The sequence below is a fragment of the Borostomias antarcticus genome (assembly GCF_949987555.1).
Source record: "Borostomias antarcticus genome assembly, chromosome: 10".
NCBI classification, from domain to species: Eukaryota; Metazoa; Chordata; class Actinopteri; order Stomiiformes; family Stomiidae; genus Borostomias; species Borostomias antarcticus.
In genome coordinates this window covers 12,981,827-13,006,467 of record NC_140243.1, presented here as the reverse complement: position 1 = coordinate 13,006,467, position 24,641 = coordinate 12,981,827, and the positions used below count along the sequence as shown (strand labels likewise).

At 48.8% G+C, this 24,641-nt stretch overlaps 1 protein-coding gene across 2 annotated transcripts; it reads right to left on the bottom strand.

Annotated features, from left to right (window-relative positions):
- Window positions 1-234: 234 nt before the first annotated feature.
- Window positions 235-22,241, bottom strand: ptpn6 (protein tyrosine phosphatase non-receptor type 6). 2 transcript variants are annotated; one of them, XM_084445093.1, is made up of 16 exons: window positions 22,173-22,241; window positions 21,060-21,084; window positions 18,532-18,654; window positions 16,948-17,142; window positions 11,328-11,517; window positions 9,970-10,086; window positions 9,174-9,299; window positions 7,431-7,527; window positions 7,103-7,182; window positions 6,264-6,410; window positions 5,085-5,216; window positions 4,351-4,505; window positions 3,353-3,420; window positions 2,219-2,370; window positions 1,775-1,845; window positions 235-564 (listed from the first exon to the last, which is right to left on the bottom strand). In XM_084445093.1, the coding sequence occupies exons 2-16, from the start codon at window positions 21,065-21,067 to the stop codon at window positions 462-464; spliced, it is 1,764 nt and encodes a 587-aa protein (XP_084301219.1). In that variant the 5' UTR covers window positions 21,068-21,084; window positions 22,173-22,241; the 3' UTR covers window positions 235-461. The 2 variants fall into 2 exon arrangements, with proteins under 2 accessions (XP_084301219.1, XP_084301220.1); XM_084445094.1 differs by having other exon boundaries at window positions 22,227-22,237.
- Window positions 22,242-24,641: the final 2,400 nt, after the last annotated feature.

Below are 24,641 nucleotides of genomic sequence, written 5' to 3'. Positions count from 1 at the left end.
TAGAAGGCGACTGAACACTTGAATGTTGCTTGATCCAGATTTAATTACGTTATTATCAGAGTTTGGTAATTCCAAGATGCGTTTATTTCACCATACACATGGTTTACACTTATAGGAATGACCTGGGAATCTACCAGAATGATGTGACATTTAAATTTTTTTAAATACTGGGAAAAACTGAGCCATGATTTATTTCAATCTCAGCCTTTATTGTCACTAAGATCTTGACCCACATTAAGCAAACGTTTTCATTGAGCATAATACAAAATCAATACATATGCATGTAGGCCTAATACAGTCTTGTTTTTAATGTTGATCCAATGTTGTCTTGTTTTTAACGTTGATCCAATGTTGTCCATCATCAGACCTTTTTTTTCACTGGTGTTCCGAAAACAAAACGAAAGTGTAAAAATCTAATTCAACACAACATATCAGAGGACATGACGTCTCTGCTCAAAGCTCTATTTCTTCCTCACTGAGCCACTCTTCTTTTCCTCAGACCGCTGCTTCTTCACATCTTTCTTCCCTTTTGCTCCAAAATTTTCATAGACATCCTCCTTGTTTCTAAAAGGAAAAAAGAACATTTAAAATGAAGTGGCAGCGAGTTCTCTTACCTGAGAGCTTTCAATGAATGTCCCTTCTTCATAATGTTTTACTGCAATCCGGATTAGTTTTAGGGAGAGAGAGAGGGAGAGAGTGAGTGAGTGAGAGAGAGAGGGAGGGAGAGAGAGAGGGAGAGAGAGCGACACAGAGAGAGAGAGAGATGGTTTGGTGACCTGTGTAGAGTCCAGGTTCTAATGACTTGGGTGCAAGCCAAGGATTCAGCTGAGTTCCATGGGATTATATTAATATTACTGAGTCTGGCTGAAACTCTGCAGGGAATCACTGAGTAACTAGAACCTTATCTGGAGTCTGGCCTGAGTCCGGCCTGAGTCTGGCCTGAGTCCGGCCTGAGTCTGGCCTGCTTCATGAAGCTACTGAACATCCTATTTTAATGGAATGCTCATAATCAAAACAATAACACCACAGTTTACAGTGCAGTGTTAACGTGGACCAGGAAGTCATTGCCCTTGTGACTGAAATGTCCACTGGTCCCATTGAAAGGGTCTCTAGAGAGTTCCATCACATCACACGCTTCAAACAGGCCCAGACCCCGGTCACTGCGACCTCGGTGAGGGCTAGTTCCCCTGAACACAGAGGCCGTTTAGGTTCAGGTTAGGCTAAGGTAAGGGTTAAGGTTAGGCTTAGGTATGGGGTTAAAGGTTAGGGTTTCCTAGTCTATTCTGGGCTGAACCAGAGGGTGTAGTGGGGGAACCCAGCCAAGAGCATCTCCTGCACAGGTCACACAAACCCCCCCAGGGGGAGAGGAGAGGGGAGAAGAAGGGTGGGAGGAAAGGCATGGTAAACAAACAAACAAACAAACAAACAAAAACAAACAAACAAACAATGGTCCCATTGTAAACATGGATCACAGTGGTTGGAGCTCATAGAGGATCTTGCTGGGCGGTGGTGAGAGTTGTGTTCTTTCTCAGAAGCCGCCCTCTCTGGAAACCCAGGAGTTGAGCAACTCTGCTAGTCCTCTGAGAAGCCCTTGCATAAGATGAACACTGACTGAGGGGACCTTGACCCGTGAGAGAATTCAAACTGTGGTTTACAGGAGAGATGAGAATATGCACGCACGCACGCACACACACACACACACACACACGCATACAGAGAGAGAGAGAAAGCGAGAGAAAGAGAGAGAGAGAGAGGGGGAGAAGGTGACACTCACTTTGAGACTTTTCGGGTTGCTGGTGGGTGCTTGGGCCTGAGCACTAAGTTTCCATACTCTGTCTCATTATCCTAAAGCACAAAGAGAAGACAGGGCCGATGTTATAGAGCGAGTGGTTACTCTCTCTATCTCTCTCTCACTCTCTCTCTCCCCCCCCCTCTATCTCTCTCTCTCTATCTCTCTGAGTCAATATCCATGTTTCACAACGCGTCCTCTGATAAAAGAGGCAGCAGAGGATCTCAGAGCGCCAAAACACGAGCCAGACGACAGATCAATGAGCATTGATTTGACACAGAGACCTTCACCGCTCGGCCCTCAGCCCTGGGTCTTCCACACACACTCACTCACACACGCACACACGCACACACACTCTCACACACACACTCGCACACACACACTCGCACACACACACACACACACACACACACACACACACACACTCACTTTGCCGGCCTGGAGCTTGGCCTTCTCAGCGTCGATGTACTGGGACACGGCCAGGTAGATGAACTTATACTGGGCCTCAGTCTGGACCATGCCGGACCGCTGCTCACGAACCATCTGGATGCTCTTCTGGATGTCAATGTCACAGTCCAGACCTGAGGGACGGGGACGAGAGAGGACAGAGGGACAGAGAGAGGACAGAGGGACAGGGAAGAGAGAGGAGGACAGAGAGGAGGACAGAGGGACAGAGAGAGGACAGAGGGAGGACAGAGGGACAGAGAGGAGGACAGCGGGACAGGCAGGAGAGAGGAGGACAGAGAGGAGGACAGAGAGGAGGACAGAGGGACAGAGATGAGGACAGAGAGCAGAGAGGAGGACAGATGGACAGGGAGGAGAGTGGAGGACAGAGGAACAGAGAGGAGGACAGAGGGACAGGGAGGAGAGAGGAGGACAGAGAGAGGACAGAGAGGAGGACAAAGGGACAGAGAGGAGGACAAATGGACAGAGAGGAGGACAGAGAGGACAGGGAGGAGAGAGGAGGACAGAGAGGAGGACAGAGAGGAGAGAGGAGGACAGAGAGGAGAGAGGACAGGGAGGAGAGAGGAGGACAGAGAGGAGGACAGAGAGGAGAGAGGAGGACAGAGAGGAGGATAGAGAGGACAGAGAGGAGGACAGCGAGAGGACAGAGAGAGGACAGAGAGGAGGACAGAGGAGGACAGAGAGGAGGACAGAGGGACAGAGAGGAGGACAGAGAGGACAGGGAGGAGAGAGGGACAGAGGGACAGAGAGGAGGACAGAGAGGAGAGAGGAGGACAGGGAGGAGAGAGGAGGACAGAGAGGAGGACAGAGAGGAGAGAGGAGGACAGAGAGGAGAGAGGACAGAGAGGACAGAGAGGAGAACAGAGAGAGGACAGAGAGGAGGACAGAGGGACAGAGAGGAGGACAGAGGGACAGGCAGGAGAGGAGGACAGAGGGACAGAGAGGAGGACAGAGGGACAGGCAGGAGAGAGGAGGACAGAGAGGAGGACAGAGGGACAGGTCCACCCAGGAGGTCAGTCAAGAGGACGTGTGTTTTTCCATGTTTTTCTCTTATAGCGCTTATTTATTTCAAGGTGTATTTCATCGACTTGAACACACCTTTAGTGTCAATGGTCTCGATGATCATGTCAATCACGACAAACGTCCCTGTCCGACCAATCCCAGCGCTGCACACAGACAGAGCAACACGCAGAGAGGTTACAGTAAAACCACACCCCTCTCACGCTCACGCGTGGCTTCCAACAAATTGTTTGGGCGTGTGGGAAGTCGTTGGAAGGAGGAATAAGTCATAGTCATTGGAGGTGTGAGGTGAGGGGATAGGACGGTGTGAGCCGGTCAGAATCATTTGGCCACTTTCACACCAGCTGTGACCAGCTGACCAGCGGGTTCCACAGAACAGACTAGTGGACTGGATGAGGACTGGATGAGGACTGGATGAGGACGGGCTTGTTGCTCATGGGAAATCATTTGAAAGGATCTGTGTGGTCTTTGAGCTTGTGAACACAATGCAGTCTAAAATACATTTCTACTTACATAACAAATCAGTTGTTTAACCAACAACATACAAATCACCCAAGTAATTTCACTATTCTTCATCCCAGAAGGAGAAAATTCCTACAGGATAAACTATCAGTTGACTCCTGAGTCCTGACATTAATCGGAATTCTGAAAAACAAGAAAATCTTAATCTTGAAATTCTTACTATCCAATTTGATCATCCAAACTCTCTGAACAATTTGGCTTATTATATCATCTATTAGATCAAAATCTACAATGTATATATAGTATATATTATATATACATTGTAGATTTTGAGTAAATAAAAAGCAAAAATAAGAGTTGAGATGAAACAGTCTAAACTCTTATCCATAAACTTTTCTCTGTTTATTACAAACATAGCCGGTGGATATCAGCTATATTTTATTTTTTCAATAAAACATTTAAACCCATAAATTGTCTCCTCTGGAGGCTTTCTGGAAAAGCTCCCTGTAGAAAACTTGGGATAATTATCCTCTTAGGAACCACCAGCCTCCCTGAACCACTTGAGCTCCCCTCTAGTCCCTCGCGGCCCATTGGCTGAGCCAGCTGTCTGTCACCTGCAGTGGATGACCATTGGTCCAGCGTCTCCGAACTCTGCCTGTTTGGCGTTGACCTCAGTGAGAAAGCTGAGCACGCCGCCTGGCTCCTGGGGGACCCCGTGATCGGGCCAGCTCAGGTACTGGTAGTGCCAGATGGTCCGGGCGGAGTCACTCTGGGGGGCGGGGGGGATTTAGATAGAGATACAAGCTGATTAACTGTCATTCATATCAAATGTGTTTCACTAAGCCAAACATACAGTATTACACTGCTTCATAGCAGCCCTTTGGACCCTGTGTGACGCAATGCAAAACTAAAGTATTTGTCAAGTAAAATTAAGAAACCACAAAGAAAGCCAAAACAGGCAGTTTTAGCCATTTGTGGTGTCTCTTTGTGTGTGTGTGTGTGTTTTAGTTGTGTGTGTTTAGTGTTGTGTGTGTGTGTTTTAGTGTTGTGTTTTTTTTGTGTGTGTTGTGTGTGTTTTAGGTGTGTGTGTGTTTTAGTGCTGTGTGTGTTTTAGGTGTGTGTGTGTGTGTGTTTTAGTGTTGTGTGTGTGTGTGTTTTAGTGTTGTGTGTGTTTTAAGTGTGTGTGTGTGTTTTAGTGTTGCGTGTGTTTTAGGTGTGTGTGTGTGTGTGTGTGTGTGTTTTAGGTAGGTGTGTGTGTGTGTGTGTGTGTGTGTGTGTGTGTGCGAGTTTTAGGTAGGTAGGTGTGTGTGTGTGTGTATGTGTGAGTGTGTGTGTGTGTGTGTGGTACCTGGTCTAGAGGAGAGATCTCCAGGATGCGGATCTTGTAGTCGCTGCCGTCTCTCTCAGACACACTGGTCACCAGGTATCTCCCCACCTCCCTCAGCCCTCTCTCCTCCGGCCAGTAGGGGACGCACTTGTTCTACAGGAGACACAGCAGCAGGGAGAGAGAGAGAGCAGCAGGGAGAGAGAGCAGCAGGGAGAGAGAGAGAGCAGCAGGGAGAGAGAGAGCAGCAGGGAGAGAGAGAGCAGCATGGAGAGAGAGAGCAGCAGGGAGAGAGAGAGAGCAGCAGGGAGTGAGAGAGAGCAGCAGGGAGAGAGAGCAGCAGGGAGAGAGAGAGAGCAGCAGGGAGAGAGAGAGAGCACCAGGGAGAGAGAGAGAGCACCAGGGAGAGAGAGAGAGCAGCAGGGAGAGAGAGAGAGCACCAGGGAGAGAGAGAGCAGCACAGAGAGAGCAGCAGGGAGAGAGAGAGCAGCAAGGAGAGAGAGAGAGCAACAGGGAGAGAGAGAGCAGCAGGGAGAGAGAGAGAGAGAGAGCAGCAGGTAGAGAGAGAGAGAGAGAGAGAGAGAGCAGGAGGTAGAGAGAGCAGCAGGTAGAGAGAGAGCAGCAGGTAGAGAGAGAGAGAGAGCAGGAGGTAGAGAGAGAGAGCAACAGGGAGAGAGAGAGAGAGAGAGAGCAGCAGGCAGAGAGAGAGAGAGCAACAGGGAGAGAGCGAGCAGCAGGTAGAGAGAGAGCAACAGGGAGAGAGAGAGAGAGCAGGAGGTAGAGAGAGAGCAGCATGGAGAGAGAGAGAGCAGCAGGGAGAGAGAGAGCAGCAGGGAGAGAGAGAGAGAGAGCAGCAGGTAGAGAGAGAGCAGCAAGGAGAGAGAGAGAGAGCAGGAGGTAGAGAGAGAGCAGCAGGGAGAGAGAGAGAGAGCACAAGAGCTCATTAAAAACACAAGATGGACGTGTGGACAGTCCTTCTACTGTAACTCATGTTGCCTCTAGGGTCATAACCCCAGGTCATAACCCTTAACCCCAGGTCATAACCCTAGGTCATGACCCCAGGTCATAACCCTTAACCCCAGGTCATAACCCTAGGTCATGACCCCAGGTCATAACCCTTAACCCCAGGTCATAACCCCAGGTCATAACCCTTAACCCCAGGTCAGGTGGAATTCTCCGGGGGCGAAAGGAACAGCCACTGACCCGCCCCTTCTCGACCTCCCTCGTTGTCATGACGATCACCCTGGTCCTCTCCTGCCACACCATCTGCCAGAAATCGTTGACGGTTGTAGCGAGGCACCCCTGGGAGGCGATGTAAACCTTCTGGTCTCCCAGCTCCCGCAGCGTGTTCTATTCAGACAGAACCCAGAGAACCCAGAGAACGTCTCACTTTGATTCAGACAAAGCGCATCAGTGAACACAAGTGTGCGGTGTCAGTGAGACTGGAGAGAGGAGAGATCCGCACACTGATATCTCCTGGTTCACTTAATTGGAAAAAAGCAACGTTTCAGTTAGTTGCCTGATGAAGACCTAAGGGTCCAAACATTGCCTTTTTCCAATAAAGTGGACCAGGAGATATCAGTGTGTGGATCTCTCCTCTCTCCTCACGTATGTGCTCTCAGATCCAACACCTGGCCTAATAAGGGTGGATGTGCGCTCAGCTCTTTAGCCTTCAGTGTGTCGGTAAGAGTCACAGACCAGGGGCGTCAGACACAGAGAGGAGACACCAGCGTTGTGGGTGTGTGTCGTGTCCTTTTCTCTCTCTCTCTCATCCTCTCTCTCTCTCTCTCATCCTCTCTCTCTCATTCTCTCTCTCTCTCTCTCTCTCATCCCCTCTCTCTCTCTCATCCTCTCATCCTCTCCCTCTCTCATCCTCTCTCTCTCTCATCCTCTCTCTCTCTCATCCTCTCTCTCTCTCATCCTCTCATCCTCTCTCTCTCTCTCTCTCTCTCTCATCCTCTCATCCTCTCATCCTCTCTCTCTCTCTCTCTCTCCCTCACATCCTCTCTCTCCCTCATCCTCTCTCTCTCTCATCAGCGTACCTTGACGTAGTTGCCGTTGATATAATCGGACCCAACAACACTGGGATCTGCCCCTTCCAGGATTACCCTGGTCTCATTGACTGGCAGAGGGAGGGAGGGAGAGGGGATGAAAGAGAGGGAGAGGGGGATGAAACAGAGGGAGGGGAGGGGGGGATGAAACAGAGGTGGAGAGGGCGTCGGCGGAGAGAGTGTTGGTGGAAGAGAGAAGTGAGCATTGGTGCTTATTAATCAGTGCTCTTATACTGCTGGATTGGATTATCTGAAAGAAGGAATTATAATGAATATATTAATATCATATAATAAAAATGAAAGAATGTCAGGTTCTCACATGGAAGGATATTCTTATATCGGTTTTTGCTTTTGTTTTCTGGCCTCATTCCTTCTTCTCTGCTCTTCTTCACCTTGGCCTCCAGCTTTTGAAGGGCCTGTAGAGAAGTAGAGAGAGAAGAGGAGTTGCTTACAATAACACGTCCTACCACAGGGGGGCAGTCTAACAGTGGACTCGATGTTGTGATGGTAAATGGACTGCATTTATACAGCGCTTTACAATGGCCTCTCATTCACCCATTCACACACACATTCACACACCAATGGTAGCAGCTGCCATGCAAGAGCATGCAAGGTGCCTGCCTGCTCATTGGGAGCAATTTGGGGTTCAGTGTCTTTGCCCATGCAAGGACACTTCGATGCCTGGACAGGAGGAACCGGGATTCGAACCGCCGACCCTGCGGTCATTGGACGACCTGCTCTACCTCCTGAGCCACAGCCCCGGTGGTCTGAGAGGAAGGCCTTTCCCCCGTAAGCTGAATGCAACACGAACCGTCAACCAACGAGCGCCGCAGCACGACCGCGCTGAGCTGAACCACAGATAAAACAACGCAGATGACAGGAATGAGCTGATGAGGGAACGTGACGCTCTGCTTACTCACTGGATATACATGGACTACACTACTTTTTTAGATTGTTCTTTTTCTTAGCTTATCCTTTTTTATCCTTTATTCCACTAGCATTTTGTCCTCGCTCTTTGCACTGTCCTGTCTCGTCCCACCCTGTCCATGTTGTCGCCATGTTACGCACCACGGCCGAAAGCAACTTCTAGTACGTTGAAAAACTGCATGGCAATAAATGAATTCTGATTCTGATAATAATTAATGTGGTTATTAGATTTTTTTATAAGCTACATTGACCTTTGAATTTTAGGTAAGCAAAACATGATAGTTAAAGTGAAGTTGACCTTTTAACTTTTGGACATAAAATGTCATCACTTCATCATTTTAACCTGTTAGATATGTGTGTGACAGGTAAAGCAGTAACACACGAGAGAGAGCTTTATTGTGGTTACTGGCACAGCTGTGCAGCAGTCATAGGCTCAAGAGCGCAGCCAAGCCAATAACCACAACAAACACGATAAAGCACAAACTCAAGTCTGTTATACAACAGCACTGCACTATTGTTAAAAAAAAAAAGTTTAACGATCGGTTCAATGTTCGATTTCGCTAAACTGCTTTGCTTTCAGCCTCCGCTTTCCAAAATAGTTCTCCGTTGTATACCGTTGCTATGGCAACTCGACACCAGCTGACAGCGCTTGCGGAGTGATACCTTTACCGGTGATTTGCCCGTTGGTATGTCGTGGTTACTGGCACGGCTCCGAGTGAGTCTTGGCCAATCACAATGCGTGGTCAGAACTAGTGTTGTATAATTTGTTCTAATTAATGTAGGAATTATTGGGTTATGGCCGAAAACATCTTTTGTGAGGTCACAGTGACCTTGACCTTTCACCAGCAAAATCTAAAAAGTTCATCATTGAGTCCAGGTACATTTAGGCCAAATTTGAAGAGATTCCCTCAAGGCGTTCCTGAGACATCCCGTTCCCCTTCAGGAGAGTGGGAGGGGCCTACGGACAACCTGCAGACATGAAGCCTCCAGCGTTCAGGAGAGTGGGAGGGGCCTATGGACGACCCGCCCAGCGTGCAGGAGAGTGGGAGGGGCATACATGAAGCCTCCAGCCTCGGCTGTCGCCCACGGAGGCTTGGAAATGTTTCCTGGTTTGTGTGCGCAACAGAAAACGTACATCAAACTCCTCCCAGAATCCCGCCTTGCTCTTGCTCTCTCCCTCGCTCGGGCTCTCTGCCTTCTGGTCCAGCTGCCTCACCCTGCTGTCGATGTCCGCCGCATTCACCCTGGTAGAGTAGTACGGCTAGGAGAGGGAGAGGGGGGGGGGGGGGAGAGAGAGAGAGAGAGGATGAGAGGGTGAGAGGGTCAGAGAGAGAGAGGGAGAGAGAGAAAGAGAGGGAGAGAGAGAGGGTGAGAGAGAGAGATAGAGAGAGAGAGAGAAAGAGGATGAGAGGGTGAGAGAGAGAGAGGATGAGAGAGAGAGAGAGAGAGAGAGAGAGAGATAGAGAGAGAGAGAGAGAGAGAGAGAGAGAGAGAGAGAGAGAGAGAGAGAGGGAGAGAGAGAGGATGAGAGAGATAGAGAGAGAGAGAGAGAGAGAGAGAGAGGATGAGAGGGAGAGAGAGAGAGAGATTAAGGTGAGTGTCAGTCTGTAGCTGCTGACTGTGTCTGAGGGCGAGTGAGAGGTTCTGGTCTGTCTCTGAGGTCCGGTTGAGCAGGACCGTCTCACCTGTTTGTTTGAGGTGAACCCAGAGTTCTGGTTGAGCAGGACCGTCTCACCTGTTTGTTTGAGGTGAACCCAGAGTTCTGGTTGAGCAGGACCGTCTCACCTGTTTGTTTGAGGTGAACCCAGAGTTCGGGTTGAGCAGGACCGTCTCACCTGTTTGTTTGAGGTGAACCCAGAGTTCGGGTTGAGCAGGACCGTCTCACCTGTTTGAGGTGAACCCAGAGTTCTGGTTGAGCAGGACCGTCTCACCTGTTTGAGGTGAACCCAGTTCCCAGATATCTCCTCGATGCCGATGCGTTTGTAATGTTCCACCAGGTCAGCGAGGGTGTCGAACGTCTCTGAACCGCCCACGGTGTACCGGTCATTCTGTACACACACACACACACGCACACGCGCACACACACACAACACACACACACACAACACACACACACACACGCACACACGCACAGTCAGACAGCTTTCATAGATACTATTATCATTCATAAAGTGAAGCAGAAAGATTGAATTCACAAAGAATTCCAAAAAGTGTATCTCAAATTCAACGAGCATCACGCCTTTTACAAATGTTCCAGTGGCCAAGAGAGACAGGGAGACTAAGCAGAGGTCTCTAAGAGAGACGTATCTAATCTGCAGTAGCATAATCATGTTCACCTGGCATGGGTCACACACACACACACACACACACACACACACACACACACACACACACACACACACACCACCGCTGGTCACAGCAGCTAGAAACCACCTGATCCCTGTCCCCTGAACGCGCTTGTGCAAGGACTTAACACCCCTTCTGATCCTTAACACCCCTTCTGATCCTTAACAATGGCGTTCATTCAGTAGTCGCCATGAAACAAGCCAGGGCTATTAATAACTAGCTAAGCCTCTCTGATGCTGATGACACAGATCTTGAATCTATGAAAATGAGTCCCAGGTCATGGTGAGGCTGCTGTGGTTAGCTACGGTAGCGCCCGGCGCTCTGAAATAGCACAGGCGTTCTTGTTTTTAGGCGCAGTTGGTTTCCGGGACATGTGAGATGTGTAAAAAAAAAACTTAGCTGACCCATAACATAGTGTTCTCTCTTAATGACAGGGCTGGAAGAATCAATCACACCATGATATACGACAGGCACTGTTTACGAGTTTCCGGAGTGCAACGGACACCCCTGTAACATATTTGTGATAGTCTGTGCATGACGTGTAGCACGTACACTGAAACGCTCAGCTGTTGCCCAACCTGGGCCTTGGGCCCTACAGCCCTGACGCTAACGCTCTCACTCTCAGTGCAGGTGTTTACGATGAGAAGGTGGCGTCAGGCCTTGTTTAGTGAAACGTTAAGCCTGTCTCTCTCTTCTGTCTCTGAGATACCAGCCGTGCGTAAGGATGATCATTTAAGGGAAACTGGACTCGACCTTGTTTCATAACTATGATGTGTGTATATTTGGGAACGCCCCTACGAGCGGGACAAATTATGGCCGCGTGATGTTAGGGACGTCCACATGTCCCGTTGAAGGAAAACACACCATATCTATCCCCCCACATGCGCGCGCACGCACGCACGCACGCACACACACACACGCAGGGGAGGAGAGAGACGCATACCTGGCACATGATCTTGATGTGGGAGACCCTCCTCCCCCCGCTGGGGGCCCGGCCCCCCTCCTCGGTCAGCGCGGACAGGACAAAGTCCCCCGGTCTGGACAGGGACTCGCGCACCAGGAAGGTCCCCGCCTCATCCCTCTCCCAGAGCAGCTTCTCTGCCTTGGGGCCCGACAGATGTCCATGGTACCACCTGGGGGACATGGAGGGACACGGCACGGGCATCACAGCAAGGAACCTCATTTATTTATTTATTTATTTATTTATTTTTTATATATATGTATATATATATATATTTTATTTTTATTTTTTTTGTTTTTTTTGTTTGTTTATTTTGACGGGACAATGCATTTTGATGAACACACACACATGAAATGGATGCATTAAAATCTATACACGACAATGTGTAAAAAAAACAACTGGATTTAGCACAAGGCTATATTCCATCCGTCGTCCCCGACATAGAAACAGTAGTCAAATACTCCATAATGTAACACAAATAAATGATCACAATAACAACATTAAGAGCAACATTTAGAGCCAGACGACGGAGAGATGGAGCATCTATACACCCAGAACACCGTCCATTTCCGCAAACTGTCACAGCTCAGAGACATGGAGCAGGGAGAGACACCAGCACAGAGACATGGAGCAGGGAGAGACACCAGCACAGAGACATGGAGCAGGGAGAGACACCAGCACAGAGACATGGAGCAGGGAGAGACACCAGCACAGAGACATGGAGCAAGGAGAGACACCAGCACAGAGACATGGAGCAGGGAGGGATACCAGCACAGAGACATGGAGCAGGTAGGGACACCTGTGGGATCCTATACCTATTCCTTTTTTGGACATAGAATTGTTTACATTTTTATTGTGTGAAATGCATTTGATGTTTTTTTGTTGTTGTTTTTGTTGTTTTGTTTTTCTTTGCTGTACTTTCACACAATTAGAAACAGCCTGTTTATGGTCCATTAAGAATGTTCAAAATAAACCAAATCATTCATTCATTCATGTACTTTAAACCAACACCTCCTATACGGCTCCTCTGGTACCTGCAGACTCATCACATCAGCTGCAGTGTTCCCAGGGTGGAAGAGAGCACTCAACTGTATAGAAATCACCCAGGAGAACTATTGCAATTGTGATGTAGCTGCACAGTGAATTGTAATATAATTTGGGTGCGAGAAGCTTTTAATAATACCTGTGAGCAGTACAGCTGTTTTGTGGGGTGTATTTGTTAAGTATTATGTAAGTATTTCTCGTCAGACAGCATGGCGCAACTGTGTGTGTGTGTGTGTGTGTGTGTGTGTGTGTGTGTGTGTGTGTGTGTGTGTGAGTCTACGTTTGGCCCCCAGTGCTGCCTCAGAGTGCTGTCTGCCGTTTAAATTTAGGCACAGTTCTCGATTTCTTCATCTGAACTTCCTGTTTAGTGGTCGGAAAATTCTGACAACATGATTTTGCGGCTCGACAACAAAGTATTTATAGTCTGAGCCTCCCCCCCCCTCTCTCCCCCGACCACTATCACTACCATCCCCTTCCTCTCCTCATGTCAATAACCACTTGGTCGAGCTGGGAGCCGTAGGATATACATGCATCATTACAATCCTCACTCAACATACGAAATGAAATGATGGATATGTTTTGTACATGACATGATAAATGACTTTGTTGATGATTAAGAAAACACTGTTCAATTCAGATTCACTCATAGTTGGTTATGATCAGGCAGTGATAAGAAGCAGCATAGGCAGCATGTTGGTGGCGCTGGTGAGGATCAGTCCAGCTATCGTCAGTACCATCTGACCCAGTCCAGCTGTCGTCAGGTACCATCTGACCCAGTCCAGCTGTCGTCAGGTACCATCTGACCCAGTTCAGCTGTCGTCAGGTACCATCTGACCCAGTCCAGCTGTCGTCAGGTACCAGCTGACCCAGTCCAGCTGTCGTCAGTCACCATCTGACCCAGTCCAGCTGTCGTCAGGTACCAGCTGACCCAGTCCAGCTGTCATCAGGTACCAGCTGACCCAGTCCAGCTGTCCTCAGGTACCAGCTGACCCAGTCCAGCTATCGTCAGGTACCAGCTGACCCAGTCCAGCTGTCATCAGGTACCAGCTGACCCAGTCCAGCTGTCCTCAGGTACCAGCTGACCCAGTCCAGCTGTCGTCAGGTACCAGCTGACCCAGTCCAGCTGTCCTCAGGTACCACCTGACCCAGTCCATCTGTCGTCAGGTACCAGCTGACCCAGTCCATCTGTCATCAGGTACCAGCTGACCCAGTCCATCTGTCGTCAGGTACCAGCTGACCCAGTCCATCTGTCGTCAGATACCAGCTGACCCAGTCCATCTGTCATCAGGTACCAGCTGACCCAGTCCATCTGTCGTCAGATACCAGCTGACCCAGTCCATCTGTCATCAGGTACCAGCTGACCCAGTCCATCTGTCGTCAGGTACCAGCTGACCCAGTCCATCTGTCATCAGGTACCAGCTGACCCAGTCCATCTGTCGTCAGATACCAGCTGACCCAGTCCATCTGTCATCAGGTACCAGCTGACCCAGTCCATCTGTCGTCAGATACCAGCTGACCCAGTCCATCTGTCATCAGGTACCAGCTGACCCAGTCCATCTGTCGTCAGGTACCAGCTGACCCAGTCCATCTGTCGTCAGATACCAGCTGACCCAGTCCATCTGTCATCAGGTACCAGCTGACCCAGTCCATCTGTCGTCAGGTACCAGCTGAATGTGGGTGAGGCAGTGACAGGATGTTCCTGACTGCTCGCCCATAGATGGAGGGTTGACAGAGCTACAGTAGCCATGTTGCGCTGATATCCTGCTCTCTCTCTCCCTCTCTCTCCCTCTCTCTCTCCCTCTTTCTTCCTCTCTCTCCCTCTCTCTCTCTCTGAGAATAACTGTGAATAAAGGAGATTTTAAATTCTGAAGGGTACTGTGCACCAGTGGCAGGTAGAGAGAGAGAGATATTAAATATATGCTTTGGCAATATTTATGTACTGAGTATTTCCTGCCAATAAAGCTTATTGAATTGAATTGAATTGAATTGAATTGAACTGAATTGAGAGAGAGAGAGAGAGAGAGAGAGATGAGGAAAAACCAAAAGAAAGTGAGAGATGAAGGTGTAGAAGAGAGGAAGAGAAGAAGGGTCTGGTCACTGCTTTCAAATGTGTCAAAACTTAAAGTTTCCAACCGCAGCGAGAAGAGGAAGTTAAACAACTGACAGAGCAGAGAGGGGAGGGAGGGGCAAGCTGAACGATTTACACACACACACACACACACACACACACACACACACACACGCTCACATACACACACACACACACACACATACAGTACACACACACATATACACGCTCACATACACACACACGCTCACATCCACACACGGCCACACACACACACACACACACACACACACACGGCCACACACACACACACATACTCACATACACACACGGCCATACACACTCACATACATACACTCACACACAAACACTCACACACTCACACACACTTACACACACAAACACACGAACACACACACACACACACACACACACAAACACACACACACACAGACACACACACAACCACCAATAAGGCCAAAATAACTAGCTATGTTTGTACTATACATCGTAAAAACCTGATCTAATATGTCAAAGTGAATACTTCTCTCCTCTATCCTGATCACCTGTCCTACGCTGACGACAGGAAGCCTGGGCCATCAGCCTAGTTTTTTCCTTTTTTTTTTTTTCTTCTAACCATACCTCCGCGCCTCTCCTGAATTTCTTTGGGGCCCCCCAGGGGAGGCACGCCTCACAGTTTGGGAATACCTGGCCTAGACAAACCTTACAAAGAATATTTTGTTTTAACAAAATATTAAACTATTAGGCTAAAATATTAATCCTGCTCTTGTTATTGCATTTAGAAATAATGTGCTTCTTTGACCTGGTAATCAATCAGACAGGCAGACACAGACAGACAGACAGACAGAAAGACAGACAGACAGACAGACAGACAGACAGACAGGCCATACACACTCACACACACACTCGCACACAAACACTCACACACTCACACACACTTACACACACAAACACACACACACACACACACAGACACACACAACCACCAATAAGGCCAAAATAACTAGCTATGTTTGTACTATACATCGTAAAAACCTGATCTAATATGTCAAAGTGAATACTTCTCTCCTCTATCCTGATATCCTGATCACCTGTCCTACGCTGACGACAGGAAGCCTGGGCCATCAGCCTAGTCCATGGGTTCCCAAACTCCATCAATGTGGGCCTCCCCTCTGAAAACAGTGACACACCTGCGGCCCCCCCACCCCCCGAATTTGTCCATTATGCAAGGCAACGTTAGCTAGCCCATAACCTGTTGCTAGTTAATGTTATGACGTTTTCCCACAATACATTCATGCCTACTGGGGGAGGCTCTCTCTGCACTATCCACAAATCTAGTATACATCTCTCCCATTATTTATTTCGATTTTCTGACCATTTTTTCTTCTTCTAACCATACCTCCGCGCCTCTCCTGAATTTCTTTGGGGCCCCCCAGGGGAGGCACGCCTCACAGTTTGGGAATACCTGGCCTAGACAAACCTTACAAAGAATATTTTGTTTTAACAAAATATTAAACTATTAGGCTAAAATATTAATCCTGCTCTTGTTATTGCATTTAGAAATAATGTGCTTCTTTGACCTGGTAATCAATCAGACAGGCAGACAGACAGACAGACAGACAGACAGACAGACAGACAGACAGACAGACAGACAGACAGACAGGCAGACAGGCAGACAGGCAGACAGGCAGCCAGACAGCCAGACAGGCGTGAGAAGGTTCAGTTTCCGCTGTGGGTGTTCACCTGCCGCTGACTCAGCTCAAGAGAGACAGATCCACAAAGGCCGAAAATTTGATGCTATTGTTACACACATGCATCAGTATTCAAGGCAGCCATGGATCACCTGAGACACACGATCACAGATCCCAGATCAGGTAGACTCTCCCTAACAGAGCCAGTGGTGAGGAGGTACCCACAACCTAGAGATAGTGGGTGGGGCTAACCTCTGAGCGGTACCATTGGTTAGGGCAGGGGTTCCCAACCTTTCTTCCTCAGAGCCCCCCTAACTTACACCTGATGGAATTGCCCCCCCCCCCAAATCTCTGAAACTCCAGTCTGTGTGTTCATATGTGCACAAATTCCATCAGGTGTAGGTTAGGGTACAATGAAGCGCTTCGCCAGTGTAGCAGTAATATTAATGTTGACATGATTCATAGTTTCACATTAATTTGTTGAATTTATATGGTATTGTAGTGCCGTAAATACAAGGCTTTTTGGCCCTTCATAAGATATAATCATATTTTGTTAACATTGCTGTGTGACATGTCAATAACATGATTCTTTGACAAATATTTGTCTAGCTAATATTAAGGCCTCAAATTGTCTGGAACCTGGCGCCCCCCCAGCGATCGTTGGCGCCCCCCCCCCCCCAGGGAGGGCCTGGACCCCAGGTTGGGGTCTCAACTAGGTTGAGAGCTGCTAGCGTGACTCCCAGTCTGGGAGCGGGCTGTTCCCTGAGGAAGCACGCACCTCTCGGTGGTGGGGTCGGAGCAGTTCAAGGGGTATTTGAGCTCGATGACGGTGCCGTCCTTGTCCTGCAGGACGCCGTGCTCCGCGGTGTAGTACTCCACCAGCTCGGACAGCGTGGCGAACTTCTCCCCTCCGTACAGGTCGTAGTAGTCGCCCGTGTTCTGGATACGGATGTGGGTCACCATCTCCCCCACCCTGGAGGACAGTGGACAGAGGAGAGAGAAGAGGAGACAAGGGAGAGAGGAGAGGAGACAAGAGAGGAGAGGAGACAAGGGAGGAGAGGAGACAAGGGAGAGAGGAGAGGAGACAAGAGAGGAGAGGAGACAATGGAGAGAGGAGAGGAGACAGGGGAGAGAGGAAAGGAGACAAGAGAGGAGAGGAGACAAAGGAGAGAGGAGAGGAGACAAGGGAGTGAGGAGAGGAGACAAGGGAGAGAGGAGAGGAGACAAGAGAGGAGAGGAGACAAAGGAGAGAGGAGAGGAGACAAGGGAGTGAGGAGAGGAGACAAGGGAGAGAGGAGAGGAGACAAGAGAGGAGAGGAGACAAGGGAGGAGAGGAGACAAGGGAGGAGAGGAGACAAGGGAGAGAGGAGAGGAGACAAGAGAGGAGAGGAGACAAAGGAGAGAGGAGAGGAGACAAGGGAGAGAGGAGAGGAGACAAGGGAGAGAGGAGAGGAGACAAGGGAGAGAGGAGAGGAGACAGGGGAGACGGAGAGGAGAAACAGGAAGTCATGAAATGAGATCAGATTCCCATGACGAATGTTGACTGATGTTGCCAATGTTGACCATTCAATCATTCAATATGTGTTATGAAGCTAAAGCCATCTGTCTGGTATATATACAAACCTCAGATGACACACTGATATTGAGTTCTTTAATTAAAGCACAAGGACACAGAGACACCAACGGGGGGGGAAACAGATGAAAATGAGAAAGAGGTCAAATTGGAGGAGGTGTAGAGAAGGTTCCAGACAGAAGAGTCTGATGTAGAGAGAGGAGGATGTTCTGGACCTGACGGAGAGGGAGAAGGAAGGGTAGAGAAGGTTCTGGACCTGACGGAGAGAGAGAAGGAGGGGTAGAGAAGGTTCTCGACCTTACGGAGAGAGAGAAGGAGGGGTAGAGAAGGTTCTGGACCTGACGGAGAGGGAGAAGGAAGGGTAGAGAAGGTTCTGGACCTGACGGAGAGGGAGAAGGAGGGGTAGAGAAGGTTCTGGACCTGACGGAGAGGGAGAAGGGGGGGTAGAGAAGGTTCTGGACCTGACGGAGAGGGAGAAGGAAGGGTAGAGAAGGTTCTGGACCTGACGGAGAGAGAGAAGGCGGGGTAGAGAAGGTTCTGGACCTGACGGAGAGGGAGAAGGAGGGGTAGAGAAGGTTCTGGACCTGACGGAGAGAGAGAAGGAGGGGTAGAGAAGGTTCTGGACCTGACGGAGAGGGAGAAGGAGGGGTAGAGAAGGTTCTAGATCTGACGGAGAGGGAGAAGGAAGGGTAGAGAAGGTTCTGGACCTGACGGAGAGGGAGAAGGAGGGGTAGAGAAGGTTCTGGACCTGACGGAGAGGGAGAAGGAGGGGTAGAGAAGGTTCTGGACCTGACGGAGAGGGAGAAGTCTCCCTGGTTCTTCTTGCTGGGCCGGGCCAGGAAGCTGCCGTGGACGCCGCGGTCCTTCAGAACATGCTCCGCCTCCAGCCCAGAGATGTCTCTGTGAAACCACCTGGACACACACACACACACACACACACACACACACAATTGTAATACACACACATTACACACACACTCACAAACACAGTTATAATACACACACATTACACACACACACACACACACACACACACAATTATAACACACACAGTTATAATACACACACATCACACACACGTTACACACACACACACAGTTATAATACACACACATTACACACAGTTATAATACATACACACACATTACACACACACAGTTATAATACATACACACACATTACACACACAGTTATAATACACACACGCAGAGATACCAGTTAGACCTGCGTGTACGTACACATTCCCACACAGACACACCCGTCAAGAGCACGTCAGTAAAAGAGACGAAAAACAGCCAAAAGAACTAAGAACACACAGTTGTATGACTGTTTATGCACACAACCTCACACAACGTTAACACTGAATGACTGTTTATGCACACAACCTCACACAACGTTAACACTGAATGACTGTTTATGCACACAACCTCACACAACGTTAGCACTGAAACAATACACCCTTGAACCAAACATCCAGAAACATGTGTATCTGCACACAGACACACACACACACAACAGACTGAGCACAGAAAACCACGCCAGACCCAACTAAGAGATCTGGGCCTAGAGCACAATTACCTGGTAAGTAAGTACAACTGTATTTCTACAGCAGCCTTCGCAGCAAAAGTGCACAGTTATTTACAGTTAAATAAACAACAACAAAAAACATAAGTGTAATCAGTAGGAAAACAACAACATTAAAATACAGTCACATACGGCGTGAAGAAAGGTAAAGTGCAGCGAAACAGAAGGAACAAAAGGACAACAGAGAGCAACAGTCAAACAGTAACGTGGCCTCAAAGTGTTCAAAAGCCTCAGAGAGAAAATAGGAGGGTTTCAGCGTTCTAGTACGTAAGGGAAGGTGCTCTTTGGACAACAGGGTAAGAGTCACATAGAATAGAGGGATGTCCAAGGCACTCTTCTTAGAATAAAAAAGCTTTAATAATCGCTTAGTTCATTATGGAACAGCAGGACACTAACGTGTGAGCTAGCAGCCTTCGTCAGGGCATGAGATGAGATAGACATGAGATGAGATAGACATGAGATGAGATAGACATGAGATGAGCTAGCAGCCTTCGTCAGGGCGGGTTGGTGCCCAAAAAGCCTGTCTGAACCGATGCACCCCCTGTCCCCTGAAAATGTCCACAGACAGACTTCTGAGAGCTGCCTGTCCTCTCTCCCCTGTCTCATGTTTGAATGGTCTCTCCAAGAAAGAACAAAGATGGACAATGACATTGATATGAGTAGACCTCCTCTATGCCATCCATCAGAAATACATAGATAGTTGAGGTAATCCAGGGGGGTTCTCACCGCGATACGCAGAACTGGGACCGTAGACCCTCACAACGGCTCAATCACCTATACTCACCACAGTATACTCACCACAGTGTATTCACTAGTGAACTAGGCTACACCGTAGACCCACTCACAACGGGTCAATCACCTAAACTCACCACAGTGTACTCACCACAGTATACTCACCACAGTATAAGTATACTCACCACAGTGTACTCACCACAGTATAAGTATACTCACCACAGTGTACTCACCACAGTATACTCACCACAGTGTACTCACTAGTGAACTAGACTACACCTCTGAGTACATCCTCCCTGGGTTGATATTTAATATCTGAAGCCCTACTGTACTTTGACGAAGTGTGCCCTACTGTACTTTGACGAGGTGTGCCCTACTGTACTTTGACGAGGTGCCGTCCTGTTCTCACAAATCCACACAGACTTGATCCTATATATCCAGAGCTCTATTCAGCCATGTGAAGATACTCATGTAGATTCATCTGTTAAGGCCTCAGCCTGTATATTTGAATACACCGCACCCAAACACAGAGAGGGGCATGTTGTACTATAGGGAAATAGACAGCAGAGAGAGCTGAATAGGGACTGGTCATTCTTTTGGGAACTAAACTGAATCAATAACATTTGGTGACTGACCAGCTGTAGCACAAAATGCGTTAATCTCATGCATTCACCTTGGTTCAGTCAAATGAATAATCCAGTTATATTATTCTATATTCACTGCTCAGTATGACAGCGATGGAAAGAGTTACGTCACAAGTCAACATTTCAATGACTGACAAACTACTAAAGAATGAGAATGAAAGGGAGAGAGAAAACTATTTCAACTAGTAGAAGAATCGCCTAAGATGTACACAGTAGCAGCAGTCTTGCATGAAGAGGACAGCAGAGCAGAAACAGTGAAGTCATGCGCTGAGAGAAGAAGGAAAAGAAACAGAGAAGTTGACATCTTGCATCAAGTTGAGCAACTGAGTACAAGATGTCCGAAACGTCTCGACTCACCGAACCATTTCCACCTTCCGCTCTTCTGCGCCCGGTGGAGAGTGGACAGGAGAGAGGGGTTAATTTACACAAGGTCACATATCAGCAGCGTTCAGCTACTTCAATATAACAGATGCACTTGCTCTTGTACAGTAAATATGTCTGGAAACTAAATAGAATCAACTGCTACTTGAGTAATGAACGTAACGGTCATTATGTTATTTCCCTCCTGCCTTCTCGCCTCCCTCTGCCCTAGTAGCTCTCCATCTCCCCCCCCCCCTCCCCGTTCTCCTCTCCTCCTGACCTCTTCCCCCCTCCCTCTGTCCATCCAGCCCTCTTTTCTCACCTCTCTCTCTCTCTCTCTCTCTCTGCCACAGTAGGATGGTAGATCCTGTTCTCAGTTCCTTCTGACAACTGTCAACACCGCCAATGGTCTCTCTAGGTCTAATGGTGTGTCTCTGACGGATGGTCTCTCTAGGTCTAATGGTGTCTCTCTGTTGGATGGTCTCTCTAGGTCTTGCCCCCTCGTCCCTCCCCTGATTTCTCTCTCGTTCTGAGACACTCTCGCTGCTTCCTTCCTTCTTGTGGCTCGGCTCAGTAAACAGTGAAAGCCAGACGGACAGAAACACCCATAGCAACACGCCGGAACTCCCGTCAGAGCTGCTTTTAAATATCAACGCCACCAAAACACCAACCGATAAACCACGCCTCTCCAAAATGATTCACGTCATGTCACTGACACACTGCCTCTCTCTCTCTCTTCCCCCCCCTCTCTCTCTCCCTCTCCCTCCCTCCCCCCCTCTCTCGCTCTCCCTCTCCCCCTCTGTTCTCAGAGGTTCTCTCTCTCTCACCCCCTCCCTCCCTCTCACCCCCTCCCTCCCTCTCTCTCCCACCCCCTCCCTCCCTCCCTCCCTCCCTCAGGTGCAGGCAGCGCTGAAACCACGCTGACTGATCCTCTATAAAATGAAGAACCGAGAGAGATAGAAGGAGCTCAACATGAGAACTGAACACTTCTGTCAGCAACAGGAATCTAAAGCAGCTCTGCCCCTAAAGCACATGCCGTCTCATACTACCTCTCTCCAGCCCTCTGCCCCTAAAGCACACGCCGTTTCATACTACCTCACTCCAGCCCACCTCTCTCTCTGCCTTTCTATCTTCCCCTGGAATCCTCCTGTCCTCCTTCCTCACCTCCGTCTGTTCTCTCCACTTCTCTACTGCCAGGTGTGTGCGCTGTGTTTCAGATGCACAAAGGTCAAATTCACTCGCTACTTCCTTATTTGCAATACTACCTCCCCCCTCACTGTCGCTCCCTGCTGATCGACGGTCTGCAGCTTTAGTGTCAACAAGACAGAACGTAGCAACCGGCCACTATTAGACAGAACGTACCAGCCGGCCACTATTAGACAGAACGTACCAGCCGGCCACTATTAGGCAGAACGTACCAGCCGGCCACTATTAGACAGAACGTACCAGCCGGCCACTATTAGACAGAACGTACCAGCCGGCCACTATTAGACAGAACGTACCAGCCGGCCACTATTAGACAGAACGTACCAACCGGCCACTATTAGACAGAACGAACCAACCAGCCACTATTAGACAGAACGTACCAGCCGGCCACTATTTGACAGAACGAACCAACCAGCCACTATTAGACAGAACGAACCAACCAGCCACTATTAGACAGAACGTACCAGCCGGCCACTATTAGACGGAACGTACCAGCCGGCCACTATTAGACAGAACGTACCAGCCGGCCACTATTAGACAACGTACCAACCGGCCACTATTAGACAGAACGTAGTCAACACACACACAGCCAGAGGCAGGGTGATCACCAGTCATCACAGTGCGTGTGAAAAGTGAAACGTACTGGAGTATTTATATATATATATATATATATATGTTGTGATATTGACTGAAGAGGTGAGCTGGCTGGGTTAAACCACAGTGAGATTTCAAAGGCCTGGGAAAAAAATGACTACATTTCCTATGATGCAACTGTCAGCTGCTGCGGCAACAACTACAACTTACCAACAAGGGCTATATGGCTTTGAGCCTGAAACCAGAGCTGTATTCGTGTACCTATCCCAAGTTGCTGATATTTATGTAGCCATAATAGGACCTGCCCACCCAGGCCAGGGACAATTTGACTTTCAAATCAAATTCCTCTTTACCATGTCTCTCCAGAGTTACTACTGTACAGTGTTGGAATATGTAAAACATACACAACTGATTAAGTGATTATTCAGAACAATGAGCACAGATATCATAGCTCATACTGTATATATCCTTCAACTTCAACAAGTGTGGGAGAAAATAAGAATAGGATATTTAAAAACACACAGCCCGTAGACACAGACACACACACATATACACACACACACACCCACACACACACACACACACACCTTATACTTGGGCAAAGCACATGTACAGTACAACGAAATTAAAGTGCAAACAGGGGCGGTACGGACTATAAACTATAACATAAACTATAAGCTATAATCACATCGTAGTATCATCAAAACAGAAATCATCCCCCCTCCACACCTGGGACAGTTTGGCTCCGGCTCTCTTCCCCATTAACACCCATGTGTTGAGTTTCTCAGGCTAACCAAAGCTAGCTCAACACAGCACTGACATTCACCCACAACAAGCTCACCTGCATAGTTTGGGATGAACATATGAAAAGGTCGCTATGGGAGTAGAATTAAAAGAATAGAAATATCAAAACACTTACCCACAGGACATCGCATGGACACTTGAAGAACAGTGAATGGGAGCACCAGCAGTAATAATGTGCTCTCTGTCCCCCCCTAGAGTAGAGGTGGGCTAGCTTAGCGTCCAAGCTCTTCTCTGTCCCCCCCTAGAGTAGAGGTGGGCTAGCTTAGCGTCCAAGCTCTTCTCTGTCCCCCCCTAGAGTAGAGGTGGGCTAGCTTAGCGTCCAAGCTCTTCTCTGTCCCCCCTAGAGTAGAGGTGGGCTAGCTTAGCGTCCAAGCTCTTCTCTGTCCCCCCCTAGAGTAGAGGTGGGCTAGCTTAGCGTCCAAGCTTCTCTCTGTCCCCTAGAGTAGAGGTGGGCTAGCTTAGCGTCCAAGCTCTTCTCTGTCCCCCCTAGAGTAGAGGTGGGCTAGCTTAGCGTCCAAGCTTCTCTCTGTCCCCCCTAGAGTAGAGGTGGGCTAGCTTAGCGTCCAAGCTCTTCTCTGTCCCCCCTAGAGTAGAGGTGGGCTAGCTTAGCGTCCAAGCTCCTGGTTGAGATGGTGTGTGTGTGTGTGTGTGTGTGTGAGTATCCCAGAAGATGTCAGCGCTGCGCCAGTAGGTCTCAAAGCAGATCAGGATCACCCAGCCCGACAGTCACAGGAGAATCAACAGTGGAAACATGAACAGGAAGCGCTTCAGCTCTCCTCTATCGCTCTCCTTCCCTGTAACATTCAGGACTCTCTCATCTATACCTCCTTTTTCCCTCAAGTGTTTTCCCACACTTTTCCTTGCTAGCCCTACACTTTTCCTCAGACCATTCTCATCCCTCACCCCCCTCTCTCTCTCTCCGTAGGCTCTGATAAGACAGCACCTCTAGGAACCTCCCAGTCTACCCGCCCGCCC